Source organism: Mus musculus, chromosome 16 (genome assembly GCF_000001635.26).
Source record: "Mus musculus strain C57BL/6J chromosome 16, GRCm38.p6 C57BL/6J".
NCBI classification, from domain to species: Eukaryota; Metazoa; Chordata; class Mammalia; order Rodentia; family Muridae; genus Mus; species Mus musculus.
The window spans coordinates 95702082-95721670 of NC_000082.6; the positions used below are offsets into that span (position 1 = coordinate 95702082).

Below are 19589 nucleotides of genomic sequence, written 5' to 3' on the forward strand. Positions count from 1 at the left end.
CCAAGCACAGGGCAGGCTCCACCGCAGAAGCCTAACCACCCAACCCAAGTGCCAACAGGGCCCCCAGCTCGGACCTGCAGACAGCCTAACGCGGGCGGATACGGCCCTGCCTTTCTAGCTGGACCTCCTGGGCATAACGCCCGAACCGGGCTCCAGGAGCAGGGGCCAGCAGGCAGGCGACAGCGAGCTGCAGGGTCGCAGAGAAGGGCCCGGGAGCAGCGTGGATCCGCCGCTGCCAGAGCGCGCTCTCCTCCCACGCCGGCCTCGCGCTCGCTCCTCCTCCGCGCTCTCTCCGTCACCCCTGCTGTCCCCTCCCCCGGTTCCCTCCGGCCCTCCCCCAGCTCCAGAAGAGCGCGCGGCTAGGAGATCGGGCTGGTTACTTCCTTCACCGCGGCGTTGAGCACAGAGTGGACACCACTGAGGCCCGTCAGTCCCCGCCACCTTCCCCGGCCCCGCGCGCCCGGATCGGCCCTACGGCCTCGTCTCGCCCGGCCTTGCGCGCCGGGACCGCCGCGATCTCCTCTCCCCGCCGCCCTCCGGCTGGCCCTGCCTGCTGCGGCGCGGTAAGAGCGGCCCCTGTGCGCGATGGTCCTCAGCAGAGACTCCGCCCGGGGTGGGGTGTAGTGCGGGCGGCCCCTGATCCCGCCGGGCCATCGCGCGCCCCAGAGCCGCTCCGGCTGGTTCCTAGGCACCCAGTGGCCTCGGAGGGGGACCCAGGCATCGGGCAGGGCGCGGGCAGACCGCTTTTGTTTTGGGGAAGCCAGTGGTCGCCCCGTGCGGTTCCTGCCCGGGGTGCGCGACTGCGTTTCTCGAGAGGGCTTGAGGCACCTGGAGAGGTGGCCGAGGTAGCCCCAGGTTCGGGGTGACTTGAGTTGGGGAGGCGCTAGGCCTGGAAGGATGTGGGGGTGTCCGGATCATGGAACACCTGGGAAGTTGCGGCTCCCGGGAACGTGTCACCTGCTTGGCCAGGTCTGGGCTCCCCTGGGCCCTGGGAAGCCAGTACGGGATACGGTCCAAGTAGGGGTGCTGGTGGCTGCTCTGCTTTTATTTTCTCCTTAAAGCATATGAATGAAGGGGTAACCTGAAGCGTTTGCGTATTTGACTTTTTTTTTTTTCTAATTTACTATTTAATCTCATAAGACTTGTACTAGCCTGCACTCAATTTCAGGGGAGCCTAAAATAGTAGTTGACTCGCTACTTATTTAGAAAGTAAAGCGGTGAGCAGTCCTGGTTGGAGAGAGGAGTCATTTAATTCGCCAGTTGAGAGACTTGCTCCCGCTGTGGAAGCTCCTGTCGGTATCTGCCTGCCTACACCACCGCCAATCCGGAGATACATCTCAGTGTTAAGCTTTTATTAAAATCTGAGTAATCTCGCAGTGCAGTTAATGTGAACACCGTGCATCCCACAGGGAAATAGCCAAACTCTCATATATGGAATTAGTCATTCATTTCTCTAAACTGATTGCTAAGCAAAAGGCAAACCAACCTTCAAAGGGTTTTGTCCTTTTATTTTATTTTTTTAACCTAAATTTATCTAAATACAAACTCATGCTCTCTTATATAAGTGATTACCTGTTCCACTAAGGATACAGTTATCCATGAAATTCTTGTTTAAAAACCTAACTATTCCCAGTTACTACATTTCTGCCATTTTCTCCCATTTCTTGTTACTATTTTTTTTTTTTTTTTTAGCCCATCACCAGTACCAAAAAGTCTAAACTTGAAATTGATTTATCTAGAGTCTTGACTTGTCCCAGGGGTTAGCAAGCACATCCAGTCGGATAAATGAACTTAAATTTGATTAGCCGTGGGTCTGCCTGAAGCCATTTAGTGGAGGGCTTTAATTCTACATTCTTTTTTTTTTTTTTTTTTTTTTACAAAACTCATTAAAAGCCAGGCAACAAAGGAACCCTGTTCTGCAGCCGGTAATTACAGCATTTATGTGGGAGTGGGAGCCTCCCTTTTCTGCTCCTGTTTGTACACAAAAGGCAGGGGAGCTCTTCCCCAACCTCTGAAGCTATTCTCTGCCCATCTCAGAAGCGAAAAATCACAGAGAAGTCCTCGAGTGTCTGTACACTGGGGCAACAGAAAGCACTGTCCGACAGGCCCTGGAGGAACCACGTGGACACCTCTGCCTCTGCTGCTGGTTTTCTGCGGGAGGCTTGTGTTTAGTCAACAGGTTACAGGCTACAGGGCTGACTCCATCCAAGTAGGCGACATGAAGTTCTCAGTTGGCGAGTGTTTCACAGGACTGAAGTGTGACAGAAAGGCCTGGTTTGCTCATATTTGTGTGCTCTCTGCTTCAGTGGGGTGGGGTAGGGAGAGCCCACTCAGGCATGGTCAGGATTTAAGGCCCTACTGATCTGAGGCGTAATCTCCACAGACACCCCCAAAGGAGTGTGTAGTCTAGGCCGGTGACTCAGTTGTCACCGGTCCTCAGTTGCCTCAGAATAAAGTGATTTTACATTTGGAACCTGGACTCTCAGGAGGATTGTGAGGAAGTGGGACTTGAGTCTTCACATTGGGAGCTAGGCATGCTGTCCTGGTGGTCTTCGTCTGTGAGGAATATTGAACCCACAGTAGGTATAGCTGGGATAATATACCAAGGGAGAACCTGAAGAAATGTCCCCGCTCTGGAGACTGCACAGTCCCTGCTGTGACATCACCAGGATGGTGGCTCCTTCAAGGCCCCTCAGCTTTTCTGGGCTGCTTTAACCCTGATCTGCATGTCTGGGCTCCCAGCAGCCTTCCCTTAAGGCCTCTTTCTGCTCTGTGGCCTTTTATCAAGGTGTGAGTGTGTGCACGTGTACACTCACACATGTCGGTGTGTGCATGCGAGTATGCATTCACTAGGAAATTGTTAAGCCATCTGTCATTGGCCCACAATGTTGACTATAAAAAGAACACAAGACAGAGGGATCAAAGCAAGTTAAATAATTCTTTGAGACTATGCTATCTGCTGCCTCTAGTGAGTTCTATCAGTTGCCTGCTAATTTTAGTGACTGTGTGTGGTTAGCAGGTGGGTGCCCATGAAGGAGAGCAAGGGGGTGGTGGTGGTGGCTGGGGGTTGGACACTCTACACAATGGAGCTATCGAAGGCTCCCGTTCTGTAGCTTGGAGCCTGGAGGACGGAGAGCTGCCGTCCAGTGATGGTGATCTCTGGTGTGTGGAAATGAGGCTCCGTGACTGGGTCTGTCTAACGCTCTCTGATATTGTTGAAGGGCCTTCTTTCATTTAGCATGTCATATTAGGGCTCCAGAAAATTTTTTCAGACCACTGCAGGTCACATTTTGGTTTTTGGTTTTTTTGTTTTCCTTCAACATGCTCAAAATAGTCTTAACAGATCAAATCGATTTTACTATATTCAGTCAACCTAATGTATTCACAGCGTTATATAAGCACAAAGTAAATATCCAAAGGACTGAGACATCTTTCTCCTACTGGCTCTTGAGATCTATGTGTATCTTCTCTCAGAGCCTGTCTCCCTTCACAGTAGCCATGTTCATTGCCAGTAGCCACAGGTGGCCAGCTGGTGGCTGCTTGGTTGGTCAGCCCAGCTCTGGTATATAAGCCCCATTATTAAAGCAAGGTCTAGCTTCACGAAGAAATGCAAAACTGTGGTACCCACCAAGGAGAGATGTTCTCAGATCACATAATCAGAGCCCAGGATCTGGGACAGTGTGAGGGGTTGGAGGTTCAGGGCCATGCTTCTGTATAGCTCAGAGAAGAGTGGGTTTGTGTGTGTGTATGCTGGTCTGACTCCCATGGGAGCTTCCAAGGCAGGGACCCCTCTGTGGCTTCTACTAGGGCCAGGCTAAATTGACTGCCCTGTGTAGACAGGAGATGGTGGCTTTGTGGCCCTTCTTGGCACCACCTGAGGTCTCACCTCAGTTTACCATGAGTAGCACAGCCTCCTCGCTCAGCTACGCCAGGGTTCAGGGAAGCCTGTGGAGTCTCACATCGAAGTGGAACTCAGTGGGACCCCTCCCCAGATCTTGTTCTCCTTGAGAGCTGCTTGGCCTGGATCCCTTTTAAATAAGAATTCCTGTATCCGAGTGTGTGGACGTTGGCCACCGGCAGTGTTCTGTCTGGCTAAAGATTGAAGCCAAGGACGGGCGTGGTGGTGCACGCCTTTAATCCCAGCACTTGGGAGGCAGAGGCAGGCAGATTTCTGAGTTTGAGGCCAGCCTGGTCTACAGAGTGAGTTTCAGGACAGCCAGGGCTACACAGAGAAACCCTGTCTTGAAAAAACAAACAAACAAACAAACAAACGACTGAGCCACCATCAAAACTGTACTTCAATGGTAACCTCTGACTCTGTCTCACTTTTTTTCCTAAGATGAATGACTTTGGAATCAAGAACATGGACCAAGTGGCCCCTGTCGCCAACAGTTTTCGTGGGACACTCAAGGTATGTGCTTCTTATCTAAATTATCTTGACGGTTTTAGAAACTACAATAATCAAGAGAAAGCCCCCATGAAAGCTATCATGGTTTTAGATATCTTAGCTATGTGGCTCTGATGAAATTGTTTCCTCTCTTTGAGCCTCAGTTTTCTGTGCTGTTAAATGGGTATCTTGATGTTATTTGTACCTGTCCCCCAAAATATAGAAGTAGTTCATTTGCAGATGAGTTCATCCTGAAGTTCCTTTCAAATGGGAAAAAACCAAGTCCCATGATTCTTAAAGAAAACAGCTGGAAAGACAGATCATGGCTGATCAAGAGGGCTGTTTCTGAACTTCCTTGCCTTTGTTTATTTGTGTCTGTGCATATGCGCCATGATGTACACACAGAGGCAGGAGGATAGTTTGTGGGAGTCAGTTCTCCCTTTACTTTCACCGTGGAGGTCCTGGGATTTGAACTCAGGTCACCGGGCCTGGCCTTGGGTGTCTTCACTAGTCAGCACCATCATTCCTGGAAGGCTGTTTAACTTACATGAAGAAGTTGAAGAATAGGCATCTTGTGCTACTTTCATCAGGAGGGGCTGCACCCACCAGGTTAGAGGGAGCCTTCTCTGTCTGCTGCAGCAGCTCAAGGCTGTTTATGCAAACCCCAAACAGACTAAAGACAGAGCTGGCTCCCCTGTTGTGGCCGTGACATGTTGTCATCCTTTTGGAACACTCTTGTAGCATAAACTGGTCATTTCTTGTGTAAGGGTGTGTGTGTGTGTGTGTGTGTGTGTGTGTGTTTATGTGTGTGTGTGTGTGTGTATGTGTGAGATAAGTATGTAGTATGTGTATATATGCGGGTGTGGTGTGTGTATAATTGTGTTTGTGTGGTGTGTGTATATGTGTGTATGGTATATGTGTGGTGGCTATGTGTGTAGTGGCTATGTGTGTGCTGTGTATGTGTGGTGTGTGTGTATGTATGGTGCGCATGTGGGTGTGGTGTGTGAGTATGTGTATGAGTGTGTGTGGTATGTGTGTGGTGGGGTGTATATGTATGTGATGCCTGTGTATATGTGTATATATGGTGTGTGTGTGGGGGGGGTGTGTGTGTGTATGTGTGTGTGTGTGGAGTGTGTGTGTGTGTGTGTGTATGGTGTGCGTGTGTGTGTGGTGTGTGAGTGTGTGTGTGTGTGTGTGTGGTGTGTGTGTGTGGGGTTGTATATGTGTGTGATGTCTATGTATATGTGTGTGAATATAGTGTGTCTCTGTGTGTGTGTGTGTGTGTGTGTGTGTGTGTGTGTGTGTGTGTAGTAAAGAGGCTAGTGATAAGTGTCTTTCGATATTTCGTTCCACTTTATTTTTGAGACCACATCTCTCACTGAACCTGTGGCTTACAAGCTAGTCTTGTCTAGGATTCCTGTATCTACGTTCCTAGTGCTAGGCTTACTAAACTACAGCACAGTCTCTAGTGTTGGCTCTTGCCTAACCTTTTATTTGAGGGAGGGTCTCTTGCTCTCTGCTGGCTGGCCCCAAGTTTCTGGGGGTTCTCCTGTCTGCCTCCCTTCCCAGCACACTGGCGTCACAGGCCAGGGGTCCCCTGTGCAGCCTTGCATGGGTCCTAATGCATGTACTCATGCGTGCCTAGCCAGCTCTTTTCCCACCCCACCTTCCCCCACTCCCCCAGCTCCCTAAACCGTCTTTAAGGTTATGTGTCTGGTGTAAACTACAGAGGCAGAACCTGGCACCCGCTTTTCTGTTTGATTTAGTCATGTGCCTTGAGTGGGGCAGAAATGGTAAATGGTATAAGGAGTTAGTGTTATGGAGAAGCTACACACACCCCTAAGGAAAAAAAGCCCTCTGTAAACTGAAAGAGCTTGCTGACGTCTGGTGCTGACGTCTGGTTTCGGAGAAGACGTTGGTTGTCAGAGTCTGTGTGGAAAAATGTGTAGCAAGGGTTTGCACTGTTCTTTAACTTCCTGGTTTTAAAGAAAGAACTTCCAGAGAGACACTTTCTAGAGGCCTAAGCAGTGCGTGGGGGAGGGTTTTGTTTTTGTTTTGTTTGTTTGTTGTTAACATCTATTTAATATTTCACCCAAAATACCTGCATAAAAATCCTAGGTAGAGTACTTCACGTTTCTCAGTGGGCCTGTCCTCCCAGGTAGTTGGCAGTCCCGGGGGGTTGAGGATTTGGGGTTGGGGCGGGCAGCCTGTCTGCCCTCTTGTGCAACAACAGGTCTGTCACTCGCTCTTCTGCGTTTCTGGAATGAAGGCCCGGTGTCGGGCTGACTTATCTGTAAATGTGTTACACATTTTATTCGCCCGTGACTCAACACACGGGTCATTGTGTTACACACGAAGTAGGATTTCCAGATTATGTTGGGAAATAGAGCTTTTCTTTGCGCTTCCTAAACAAACCAGGCTGGGGTGGACCAGCCTTGCCCGGTGCGTATTCACGCTCCTCCCATTCAGGGCTGCTGTTTTGCAAACATGGAGTCTGTGAGCTCATTCAGCAGGCCACACTTTCCAGGGCTTGGTGTGTGTATCCAATTCTTCCTAAAGATTCCTCTGAAAGCCTTCCTGTGGTTGAAGTTTCTCTTCTGCAATCTTTTTTTTTTTTTTTTCCAGAGCTGAGGACCGAACCCAGGGCCTTACGCTTGCTAGGCAAGTGCTCTACCACTGAGCCAAATCCCCAACCCCTTTTTGCTTGGGTTTTTTTTTTTTTCCCTGCAATGTTTTTTATTTTTTATTATCATGGAAAATATTAAGGCTGTTTTTCACAGATTACTATTGTCTGAACTACTGTGTGTGACGAGGAGGAATTCCCTCCCTCCCTTAAAGTGGTAGATACTTCAAAGGAGCTTTTTATTTTATTCAAAGATAAAAATAGCTTGTTATTGTTTTGATTTCCCGTTTCTTCCCAGCCTTCGCTTTTTATTTGAATTGCATGACACCAAAACCCTGTGTCAGCTCAGATTTTTCTTTTCCTACACACCCAATCTGACGAAAGAGGTCTTGGTCTTCTCTGAAGACCTCTCAGTGTGGCCCTATGATCCTGCTGTTTTTAGATGTATTTCATTTATTAAGTTGATTGTGCTGATAAGATAATCTTCCAGGCCATCAGGCCCTATGAGGTTAATTAAAGAGTGTGGAGTGAGATAGAATTGTTTGGATTACTTTGAGGTCATTGGCCTATGTTACCTTAGAATGGCTGATGTCATCAGGACCCATGGCAGGGTTACTTGGACCACTAAGAAAGCACGCCGTCAAGTGAGTTCACGTGGCATTTCTTTTTCTTTTCCGCAGCGCCAGCCAGCCTTTGACACCTTCGATGGCTCTCTGTTTGCTGTGCTCCCTTCTCTCAGTGAAGATCAGACACTCCAAGAAGTGCCCACGGGCCTGGATTCTGTCTCCCATGGTAATTTGTCCTCCACCCTGACAGATGCATGGCTTCCCTCGGCATCGGGTTAATAAAGACATGATCAGTTAATAGAGATAGACCATTCTGGTTAATAAAGACATGATCAGTTAATAGAGATAGACCATTCTCTAGCCAAGAATATCAATATCTTGAGTATTGGGTATGAGAAGTCTGATAGAAGCCTGGGGTCTGGGAGAAGACAGTTTTCTTCTTCTGTGAGCGAACTGGTCATTCTGGTGTCGTCACAGGCAGTTCCCACCTGTGAGCCGAGAACTGTCTGTCACTCACAGCTCGGAGCTCTGAGAGTCATACTTTGTTGTTTTCAAACACTCCTTCATCTCCCTGGTGTCTTTTTCAAATAGAAGGTAGTGGGCATGGAAGGGTGCCCCAGCTTACATGCATGTGCACATGCACCCACACGTGGACACACACACATACATGGACATGCGCAGACATGGACACATGCACACACACACGTGGACATGCACACGCCCATGCACACACATGGACACACATGTGCACACATGTGGACACACACACACACACACACTTTTCCCTTTGAGTCTTGGAACCACAAATTACTCTTGCTCCCCTTAACCCTTTATAGTTCAGTAATTCTCACTGCCATTCTTTCAAAGGCCTAGCATGTCACATATGTCTCTACAGCTACTTCAGAGAGTAATTGGCTGGACACATTCCAGATCGACTTGTCATATATCTGAAGTGGGTGCTCAAACTCACAGCCCACAGAGATCAATTAAAGGTCCCGTGCTTTCATAAGTTTGGTGTTGTCTGGCAGTCACTTATCGTTCCCGAAATTTCTGAGAGCATCAGAAAAGATTCCTTTCCAAAAAAGTTGTGGGTGTGCCTGTTTTACCATGATGTGTTGTCTGTGCCTGACATGCCCACCTTCCTTTGCCAGTCTGCTTAGTTTACTGGACACAGCTTCCATCAAACACGGTCACTGAAGGCAGCCAGGGACGATAGCCTTTTGATATTGCAACCTGACATTGTCATCTACAGAGGCCATGCTTGATAACCATGCCGTCAAGTTACAAAAAGTAAAACCTCTTGCTTTGAATACGTCTGACAGTTTTGTGTTGGGCTATGTTCAGCTGTGCACAGGCTGCAGGCTGCAAGGTTGGACGCTTCTGAAGCGTTTTAAACAAAAACTGTAAAATTTTAAAATTTTCAATACATTTTGGGTAGAAATGGTGTCTGTACATCTCTGCTTTATGAAGCTTTGCCAAACATTTAATTTTTGTTTTAAAAGTTCACACACACACACACACACACACACACACACACGAGGACTTAGCCGACTTGGAACTCACTGTGTAGCCCAGGTTACCTATCATTATTCTCCTGTCTGCCAAATGCTGGGATTACAGCTGTGTACCACAAAACTCATTTTTATTCTGGATTTTCCTTTCCATAATTGGAGTAATTCTAAGAAGCACAGTTGGTTTTTATTCCTAATGTCTTTGCTTACTTTTCTAAAAGAAAAAAAAAAAGCATGTCAAATTATACCTCTGTGAATACTGTAGTCTACTTTTTAAAAATCTTTCCTTGTTTGCTTTTGGAGTTTCTTTTTTGGTAGTAGTGGGTACAGATCCCCCTGCATGCTAGGTGGCACTGCTTGGCACCCCAGCCTTGCAGCTGGAATCATGTCAAGATCTGTGATCGGGGCTCTCTGCAGACTGGGGCTTATTCTGAGCTTCTGTCAACATTGCCACCTGAGTCCTGACATCCCTGTCGTCTCTCTCTAGACTCGGCCAGCTGCGAGCTGCCTTTGCTCACTCCCTGCAGCAAGGCAGTGATGAGCCAAGCCTTAAAAGCCACCTTCAGTGGCTTCCAAAAGGAGCAACGACGTCTTGGCATCCCCAAAAGTAAGTGCTAAGCTTTGAGGCTGGTGAGTCCCCGGAAGACGCACGTGGTGGGCCTGTCTTTGAAATGCTCCTGGTTATCTTGCAAGGAATGTAGCTGCCCTGAGTGTGGCCTGCTGCGCACCTAACCCCACACTCATTAAACACCAAGTGCCATTTGGTATCTTAGAACATGCCTGTGTCACAGCAGGCTCGTGTCTTGTTCATGTCCTGATTTGGCGCTGCCTGGGCTTGGTGAATTGTTGAGGGCCACATGCCCTCCCGGTCTTCCAGATGTTCACTGGTGGTGTCCTTTCTTGCTCTCCCTGCACAGACCCCTGGCTGTGGAGCGAGCAGCAGGTGTGCCAGTGGCTTCTCTGGGCCACCAACGAGTTCAGCCTGGTGAATGTGAACCTGCACCAGTTTGGCATGAACGGCCAGATGCTGTGTAACCTCGGCAAGGAGCGCTTCCTGGAGCTGGCGCCTGACTTTGTGGGTGACATCCTCTGGGAACATCTAGAGCAGATGATCAAAGGTAAGGTACAGGATTGGGAGGCAGGGACCCAGGGAGCCAGAAGGTGTGGCCTTCCTTCTACCTCAGGCTGCCCAGTGGTAGAGTCCATTGCCTCAGAACACCCCCAAGCAAGTCAAACGGGGAGGTGATGACGGGTCTTCATTCCACGGAGTGAAGCGTGTGCAGTGTTCGTGGAGTGCCAGGTGTAGCCACAAGGCAATAGCCTGAGTCACCAAATTGCTGACTGTTGCCAGACTGTACTGGTTGTACCAGCTCAGAGCACCTTGGATATGTAGGCCAGCCAGGGTGGCAGGTGGGTGAACTCACTAGGAGGACTGAGAGAGACGGGGTTGCCTGACTGTACGGCACCCACCCGGATCACTGTCGATTTGGTAGGAAGTGACTCCAGGCCACTGAGGATTTTGGAGAATGGATTGTAACCAATGATTTATAGATACAATAAAATGTTAACAGCAGACACAAGACTCAAATCTCAACCAGGCTAGAGACCTCTCTTGTCACCAGCCTTAAAGATCAGTGAGACCTGCTTAAAAGATACCTGGGTTTAAATGAAGGACAGCGACAGGAAGACTAACAAGTTAAAACAACAAAAAAAGTTTTAGCACTTTCAACTTATTTTTTTTTTATACTAAAGTTTTGTGTATATTTATATATCCCTTAAAAATCATAGAGCTCAATAAATAACCTAATGATACAACTTAAGGGTTTTTTTAAATTAAGTATTTTCTTCAGTACATTTCCAATGCTATCCCAAAAGTCCCCCATACCCTCCACCCCACTCCCCTACCCACCCACTCCCACTTCTTGGCCCTGGCAGTCCCCTGTACTGAGGCATATAAAGTTTTCAAGACCAATGGGCCTCTCTTTCCAGTGATGGCCGACTAGGCCATCTTCTGATACATATGCAGCTGGAGACACGATCTCTGGGGGGTACTGGTTAGTTCATAGTGTTGTTCCACCTATAGGGTTGCAGATCCAGTTAGCTCCTTGGGTGCTGTCTCTAGCTCCTCCACTGGGGGCCCTGTGATCCATCCAATAGCTGACTGTGAGCATCCACTTATGTGTTTGCTAGGCCCCAGCATAGTCTCACAAGAGACAGCTATATCAGGGTCCTTTCAGCAAAATCTTGCTAGTGTATGCAATGGTGTCAGTGTTTGGAGGCTAATTATGGGATGGATCCCCAGGTATGGCAGTTTCTAGATGGTCCATCCTTTTGTCTCAGCTCCAGACTTTGTCTCTGTAACTCCTTCCATGGGTGTTTTGTTCCCAATTCTAAGAAGGGGCAAAGTTTCCACACTTTGGTCTTCGTTCTTCTTGAGTTTCATGTGTTTTGCAAATTGTATCTTGTATCTTGGGTATTCTAAGTTTCTGGGCTAAAATCCACTTATCAGTGAGTACATATCACACTTTCAACTTATAAACTCAGAATTTCATTTGGGGTTCTGTAGCCAGGCTGGCTTAGTTATGCTTCCTAGAGCCAAAAACAAAACAAAACAAAAAACAAAAACAAAAACAAAAACAAAAAACCCAACTTTAAAGGCTCCCTGATTCCCTGGGGAGCCTGGACTGGTTTTACCTGATGCATTTCTGGGAAGCCATTTGTGTGGCAAGTCTGGACTCCTGGGCTTTTGTTCAGCGTGTGTGTTTGTGTTGCTTGGCTTCAAGGAATGATATATGTGATTGTGATATGTGTGATTTCCCTGTGGACCTCAGGGCATCCCAGACCAACCTGTGGAGGATGTGAAGCCTCACAGAGGGCAGGAACCAAGTCCTTTTTCTCTCACCCACTGCTTTCCCAGCCCCAGGACAGATGGCTCTTCATAAACACACAAACCGGGCTGTTCTGGGCAGTGACATCACTGATTTTGGGAAACTTACCCCAGATTATTAGGAAAATAATCTTGTCATTTTAAACATAAAGAGGAGTAAGCTGAAATGGAATGTGAAGCGCTGGCGGTGAGGCGAGTCGTCCCGGTGTCCACATGACAGGAAGTTGAAATATGGCTCTCCTTGTAGAGTTTTCAAACTGTCTTCTGTGTCTCCTTTTCAGAGAACCAAGAAAAGACAGAAGACCAATATGAGGAAAACTCTCACCTCAACGCGGTTCCTCATTGGATCAACAGCAATACATTAGGTTAGTCGAGTGATTGTGCCTTAAGATCTCTGGTTTTGTTCTCTCCAGCTCCTCAGATAGCCTAGACTTATACTCTTCCTACTGTGGCTACACGCAGCATTGATCCACTATGCAGCTGAAATGTGTAATGAGAATCTAAGATTTTGACTAACTCAGCGGTCTTAAAATGAAACCAAGAATATACACTATTCCTTGATGAGTTAGGATACTCTTTGTATATTGAGGTGACCACTGCTATGCTGGGTCAGTTGTTCCTTGAGTTTTTTAATGTGGCTCCTGGAAAACTTAGCATTGCTTAAGTGGCTTCTATATAGGAGGCAACACTTGCTCTAGACCATTTTAACCATAAAGAGGAAGAAGAAGTCAGTAGACACTAATGTGATATGACAGAAGAGGTGGCCAGAACAAACGTGTAGAAAACTCACTGTGCCCTGGACTCTTGGCACCAGGATACCTGTCCCAGAACGGGGTCCTCTGTGTGTGGGTCTAGCTATTGGAACACTGACTGAGTCTGCCATCTGATGTCTGATTCATCCTTTCGTTCAGGCTTCAGCATGGAACAGGCTCCATATGGAATGCAGGCACCAAACTACCCCAAAGACAATCTCCTGGACAGCATGTGCCCGCCATCGGCCACGCCTGCAGCTCTGGGCTCTGAGCTCCAGATGTTGCCCAAGTCTCGGCTCAACACCGTCAATGTCAATTACTGTTCCATCAGCCAGGACTTCCCCAGCAGCAACGTGAATTTGCTCAACAACAATTCTGGTAAGAGAACGTTCTAGAATAAGGCTATTATTGGATTGTCCTGGAAGCCAGTCAGGATGAGAGATGCTTGGTAAGCACACCCTGTCGTTCAGCCGTTGGAGAAGGAGGTTAAAGGACTGGGCCACCTTCCAAGCGACTTTCCAAAGAGCCGACTCACAACCTCTTTGATATTGAGTGAGCAACATTGAATAGCTAGAGGACTTTAAGCTAACTTTCCTGTGGTAGAGTACACTGTGGAGACACATTGGGAGTATGCTAGGTTCCTTTTTAAGGATGTAGCATACATGGTCCACACATCTGAGATTGTACACCTGGTTGAATTAATGGGGCTGTGCGTTCCTTTCTTAGCTGCCATCCACTCGGAGGCAGAGTTTCTAGCCATCCGTAAGGTTTCTTCCCAGCCCTCTTTACAAGAGCGACCCATTAGCCTTTGCGTCATTACGGATTGGCTTTCGCCGCCGTCCTGAGACGTCACACGTGGGCTTTGGCTGAATGTCTTCTTTGGGGTTTGTTTGTCTTTCCCGTCTGAGTTTTATCCATACGGTAGCATTTTGCTCTGTCTTGTGATCGTAGAGTGATTTACCGCATGAGGCTACATTTTATCCATTCTTCTGTTGGAGGAAGGTTGTTATCTGCATATAAAGTTGTCTAAGAAATTAGTGCCTGAGTTTAAGAGTGCTCGGAGGAGGTCTCAGTGACACTGTACCAGCCGTGTGTATAGCTGCCTTGGGGGTGGTTGGCGGGGATGCAGGAGTTAGAATCATGATGCTCCTGAATTAATGACCCAGGGGTACTGAGTCTTCTCATATCCTGGAGGGGCCTCAGCATTGTTTGGTGGTTTTTACCAGGAAAACCCAAGGACCACGACTCTCCAGAGAACGGTGGGGACAGCTTCGAGAGCTCCGACTCGCTGCTGAGGTCCTGGAACAGCCAGTCGTCCCTACTGGATGTACAGCGGGTACCTTCCTTCGAGAGCTTTGAGGAGGACTGTAGCCAGTCTCTGTGCCTCAGTAAGCTGACCATGTCCTTCAAGGACTACATCCAAGAGAGGAGCGACCCAGTCGAGCAAGGCAAACCAGTTATTCCTGCAGCAGTACTGGCTGGCTTCACTGGTAAGTGAACACTCAGGGCCCCAGTGGGCTCCTATGTGACCAAAGCACCCCCCCACCCTTACCCAGGCCTTGTCCAAGTTTGCCTGGGATACTCACACTCTGAGGCTCCCTGTACACAAGTCCTATAGGGCCAGGCTCACAGACATTTTTATGTTAGGATCTGGGGAGTAGGGAAGATCCTAGGCCACACCCTCTACCTGGGACGGGAGGTGGAGAGGTAGGAGGTCGGACAGACTCTGGCTCTGACTCACACTCTGGATCTCCAGGAATGTAAACTGACCTGGGGAAGGGCAGGAGCCAGCTCAAGGGATACCAGCACTGTTTACCCCTCTTGGCCTCCAAAACCAACCTAGAGAGGATGAGAGCGCTCTTCTAGGCAGAGAGCAAATCTTAAAGCTGTTTTTAGAACCAGACAATTTTCAAAACCGGGGCAAAAATATCAAGAATGTTCTTTTTTTTTCCCCCAGATGACTTTAAATAGATCCCCTTTCTGTATGCTGGCCACAAGAAGTCACTGTGGATTTTAAAGCCCGCTTTTAAAGATATGAGGTTAAAGTGAGGATGTAGGGGTTTTCTTTTCATTGTCAAAAAAATAGCTGCATACATGTGTAAAAATTCATAAAGGGGTTTGAACCTGTGGCTGTTCTGATACCTAGGAATCCAAGAACTGCTAAGAAAACCCCACAGCATTAGGAGTGTCTACCAGGATGGTAATAGCACTGCTGTTTGTTTGTTAGCCCCGTGGTGTTAGCATAGGTAGTGTGGCCCAACCTGTGGCCCGTGGTGTTAAGTGTGAGTAGTTTGAAAATCCACTGGTGAATCTGTTCAGAGGTGACAAGTCCTAGTGGCCACTCAAGTGACTTTGTAGCTCAGTCTGGTTCAGTCCCTGCTATGCTTCCCCAAAGCCTTTTATATCTGAGGAGAAGGTGACAGCTTATGGTCAGATCTCGACTTTCCTTCCCTAAACCGTGACAGGGACCCAAGACAAGTTGCTCTACATCCTTAAGAGAGACAGGGCCACAGCAAACCTCTTTCTCAGAGTAGTGGTTTTCAGTACCCGTGTAGCAGACAGACAGTTGTCAGTGTAGGTCACCCCTGTGTGTCCCATGCAACAAGTCTCACAAGACCATTTGCTTATGGTCGTGAGGGATGGACCTTTGATAAAATGGCCCTGGAGTCCACACCCCATCCTCACTGGGCATTTTCAGAAATAAACTTTTAAGGCTCTTGTATAGGAAAGCATTAAATGTCAAGACGGTTAGTGCTCATGAGAGTTGCTGGTCCTGTATCCTCCTCCCAGAAGGAGAAACACAGCGGCTGAGGTAGAGCCTTGGCTAAGCCATCCTCTTGGAAGCCTAGTGGGTAGGGAAGGGAGTGGACAGTGGCTCCTGCCCATTACAGTGTTTACTGGGTGCTCCCTGAAGCCCTGCCTACTCATCAGCACAATGCCCAGTAGAGCCATGTTCTCAAAACAGCCTGGTCACTGAGAGAGAGGGTCAGATCCCTGACGATCTCAGACTCCCCGTGTAACTGGCCTCCCTTTACCCCAGGAAGCGGACCAATCCAGTTGTGGCAGTTTCTTCTGGAGCTACTCTCTGACAAGTCCTGTCAATCTTTCATCAGCTGGACGGGGGATGGATGGGAGTTCAAGCTTGCTGACCCCGATGAGGTATGGCCACTGGCGCTGTCAGTCTCAGTCTGTCATGTTGGATCTTAAAGCCAATCCTTGGCACAAGGAAAGCCAACAGAGCCAACAAAAGCCCTCCTCTACCAGGAATCCCTGGCTCTTAGGCTGAACTATAGCCACTGCCTCATGGATAGATGGGCCTGGTGTTCATTGGCCAGTGCCTTCCTCTGTGGACCTTGTCTGTCAGAGGTCTCTGGTGACCCTCAGCAAGCTCTAGAGGGAGCTTGCCTTTGTTCCTAGTTAGACAAAGCACATAGCTGCCCAGCAGCCTTCAGGGCTGGCATTGAGGCTCCCTGCTGGAGAAGGCTTTGGTAGATAGGCATGATGCCAGTGATCTGAGTAATCGCTCACCCTCTCTGCATCTGGAGGAATGAGTGTGGCTCATGGGCCAGAATAGTCTCTTCAGCTATCACATGGCTTGAAATGTGTCTCAGCTGGCAGAGTGGCTGCCTAGCTTGCCCGCAGCCTTGGGTTCATCTCCAGCACCACGTCGTAAATCTGGTGTGATGGCACATGCCTACCTGTAATCACAGCACCTTGGGTTAGGGCAGGGGGTGGGGTGGGGAGGCAGAAACTGAAGGATGAGAGCTTCAAGGTCATCCTTGTCCACACAGTGAGTTTCTGGCCAGCTTGGGATACAGAAGACTCTGGCTCTTTAAAAGAGAGAAAGGATTAAAAACTTGAAAGAACCATGAGGGCACGCCTGGTTCCAAATGGCTGGTCCAGGAGACTGTGCTGAGATGGCGCTGGGGACAGAGACAGGGACATCACTGGCCCTTGTACAGGGAAACATCTGCATGTATTTATAAAGGCCCAGACTGAACATCTGTCGGTCCCAGTGACAGTCAGGTTTTTCAGGGTGAGCACCCAGGGTCTGGAGCCAGTCATGACCCAAGAGAGGACATAGGTGACCCTGACCTTTCTGTGTCTTCTCAAAGGTTGCCCGCCGGTGGGGGAAGAGGAAAAATAAACCAAAGATGAACTACGAGAAGCTGAGCCGGGGCTTACGTTACTACTACGACAAGAACATCATCCACAAGACTTCGGGCAAGCGCTACGTGTACCGTTTCGTATGTGACCTGCAGAACTTGCTGGGCTTCACTCCGGAGGAACTGCATGCCATCCTGGGCGTCCAGCCTGATACAGAAGACTGAGGGCCTCAGGACCACCCTGAGCCAGCCCCGGGCCCAGGGACTGAGTGGGAAGCCCGTCCTGACCCACTTGCTCCAAAGACCCATGGGAGGGCAGGATGGTACCCCTCGGGAGAGAGCCACCAAGCAGCAGTGGCCTTTCATCCACGCCTCTTCCACAAGCCAATGCCCCATGGTGGAAACCGGCATAGCCTCTCTGTCCTGTATGAGACCCCCCTGAAGGGAAGAGTCTCTGGGAAGCCACCGTGGCACCGAGCAGGCCCTGTGCATTGTGGCTATTTGAGATGCTCCAGGGAGCCAGCATGTGGTGGATACACAGACACTGAGAAACATTGTTTTTCCTTTGGCCTTTTGCCTCCAGGAGTAGCAAATGCAAAAAGCCACCTCTGCTTGAGAGGGCCCGGCAGGTGGAGAGTGTGATTGTCCATTTCAGAAGTCAGTTTGTTTGTACATACTATTGTATCTTATAATTGTCCTAATCCTCCAACAGTTCTATTTAACAGAAATTGTATATTGTATTTAAAGTAATTATAACTTGTCTGAATCAAGAATGCAGATACCTAATAGGTTATCCTTTTATTTTTTTCACTCCTACATAGGAACGTCATTTTACACCGATTTAATCTCTTAGAATCCAACTGAGAGAAACCGTGATATTCTGTTTTTGTTTTATTTACCAGCAGGAATGGGCTCTGAAGGGTGACCTGGTTTTTTCTTTTGTTTTGCTCTCTTGTTATTGTTGCTCATTATCTGACCAGGACTTTGTATATTGGTTTTTTTTTATAAGAAACTTAATGTTATTATTTGAGGGTCCATATGGCCTCTCCACTCTCCTGGACTGTAAAAGCTGTAAAGCGGTATTTTTCTTGACACATGGCACATGTTTTCCACTTCCCTGCATGCCTTAAGCCAATTTATACACAAATGTATTTTATTTTTTGGCGTAACTGGGTTTTCCAGGCAACTCCCCTCCCCCAGCCAGTCCTTCCCTTCCTTCGCCCCAAGATATTCTGTGTGACTACAACAAGAAGACTATTTTTGGAAATATATGGGATTTATGTAGCAGCTATTTTTACTGCAAAAGTAACTCACTGGAAAAAAATATTGTAATTTGTACGAAAGCTTTATTTTTATCTTAGTCACGTAAAGGGAGATGTGTCGGGTGGGCAGGGCTCAGGGCAATCAGGAGGGATCTTCCATCAGCCTTGACCTTAAACGAAGTGTGGTGCTTCCTGTCTTGCTGACCTGCTATGTCTCTTAACCATCTGGGCTGCATGCTCCTCTTTCTGCTCCGTGTGCTCAGAGATTTGCTCCTCTTATTTTTTTGGCCATGGATACCCAGAAGCACAGACAGAGCAAGCATGCTGGGAAATGGTGTCTTGGACCAGTTCTGTACGAGGAGGTTCTCATCTAGTGAAGAGCTAACTCCACCATGAGACCCCCACGCTTTCATCTAGTTGTGAACTGGCTTCGCCGTTTACCAGCATGGTGACCTCAGATCAGCAAGTGACATTGATAAAGAGCCGTTATACCATGAGACCACACGGGACGTAGGACCAGCTGGGACCTGCTGTGCCAGTCCTGGGAGGTCTTGGCCTGCATGCCCCAAGAGAAATGCTTTGTGGTTAAGCACAGGGACCTGTTTGTCGCTGGGACATCTGTGTGTAATATAAACAGACATGGGACTTGGAGCATCCTCCTGTCAGAGGCCTAATCCTCAGTCAGTTTATGTACAGTGGAGCCACATGACATTGCCAAGTTTAACCTGAGTCTTGTCAGCCAACATGACGGTTTTACCTGGTTGAATCTAACAGTCATGGAAGTCCTCAGAAGTCTTTGGCTGGGTCTTAAGTATGAAGGTTTTGTAATTTGGCCTCCTCTTTCTCAAATAATAAAGTATTTGGTTTATGACAATGCCTCTTTGTAATGTTGGATTCTTGGAATATTCCTTCTCTTTCACCAGTCTTCACACAAACGAGGTAGATGAGGATTTGAACCCTCATCTGCATGACATGAAAGTCCAGTCTACAGCTCATTAATCTAGAAACAAGATGGAATCCACTGATCCCTTCCTCAAGGAATTAGGAAAAACAAAAGCTGTTTATAGTGGGGAAAAAAAAAATCTACCTGGGAAGGATTAAAGTAGAGGTTTGGAGAGAGAAGAGATTTTAGGAAGCTTGTGTGAATTGCTAGAATCTGAAGTTGAAGCATCTTTGTCGTTTGAAGCCACGGCACCATTTCCCTCACTGGAGTTCTGAGGTGACAATGTGGCTAGTAGTCTCAGGGTGCATGCTCTGGCTCCTAGGACATGTCCACAAAGATACTGAGAAACCACACCCATGCCTCTTTACAAGTGTCCCAACTGTATTAACATTCAGCAGGGGCTGAAATCAGTGCCCCATACCCATCAGGGAGCTGGTGGCAAACACTTGGAAAACACCAATTGGTTATTGTATTACAAATTAAAAATTTAAAAGTTAAATCAGAGCAAGAGAGGTTAAGAGCACTTGTTGATCTTGCAGAGGACTTAGGTTT

At 48.1% G+C, this 19589-nt stretch overlaps 1 protein-coding gene across 1 annotated transcript; it reads left to right on the forward strand.

Annotated features, from left to right (window-relative positions):
* Positions 1 to 325: 325 nt before the first annotated feature.
* Positions 326 to 18968, forward strand: Ets2 (E26 avian leukemia oncogene 2, 3' domain). The gene is made up of 10 exons (NM_011809.3): positions 326 to 563; positions 4340 to 4411; positions 7691 to 7802; positions 9575 to 9694; positions 10005 to 10205; positions 12256 to 12339; positions 12886 to 13104; positions 13953 to 14216; positions 15767 to 15885; positions 16842 to 18968. Exons 2-10 carry the CDS (start codon positions 4340 to 4342, stop codon positions 17055 to 17057), a joined length of 1407 nt encoding a protein of 468 aa, NP_035939.3. The 5' UTR covers positions 326 to 563; the 3' UTR covers positions 17058 to 18968.
* Positions 18969 to 19589: the final 621 nt, after the last annotated feature.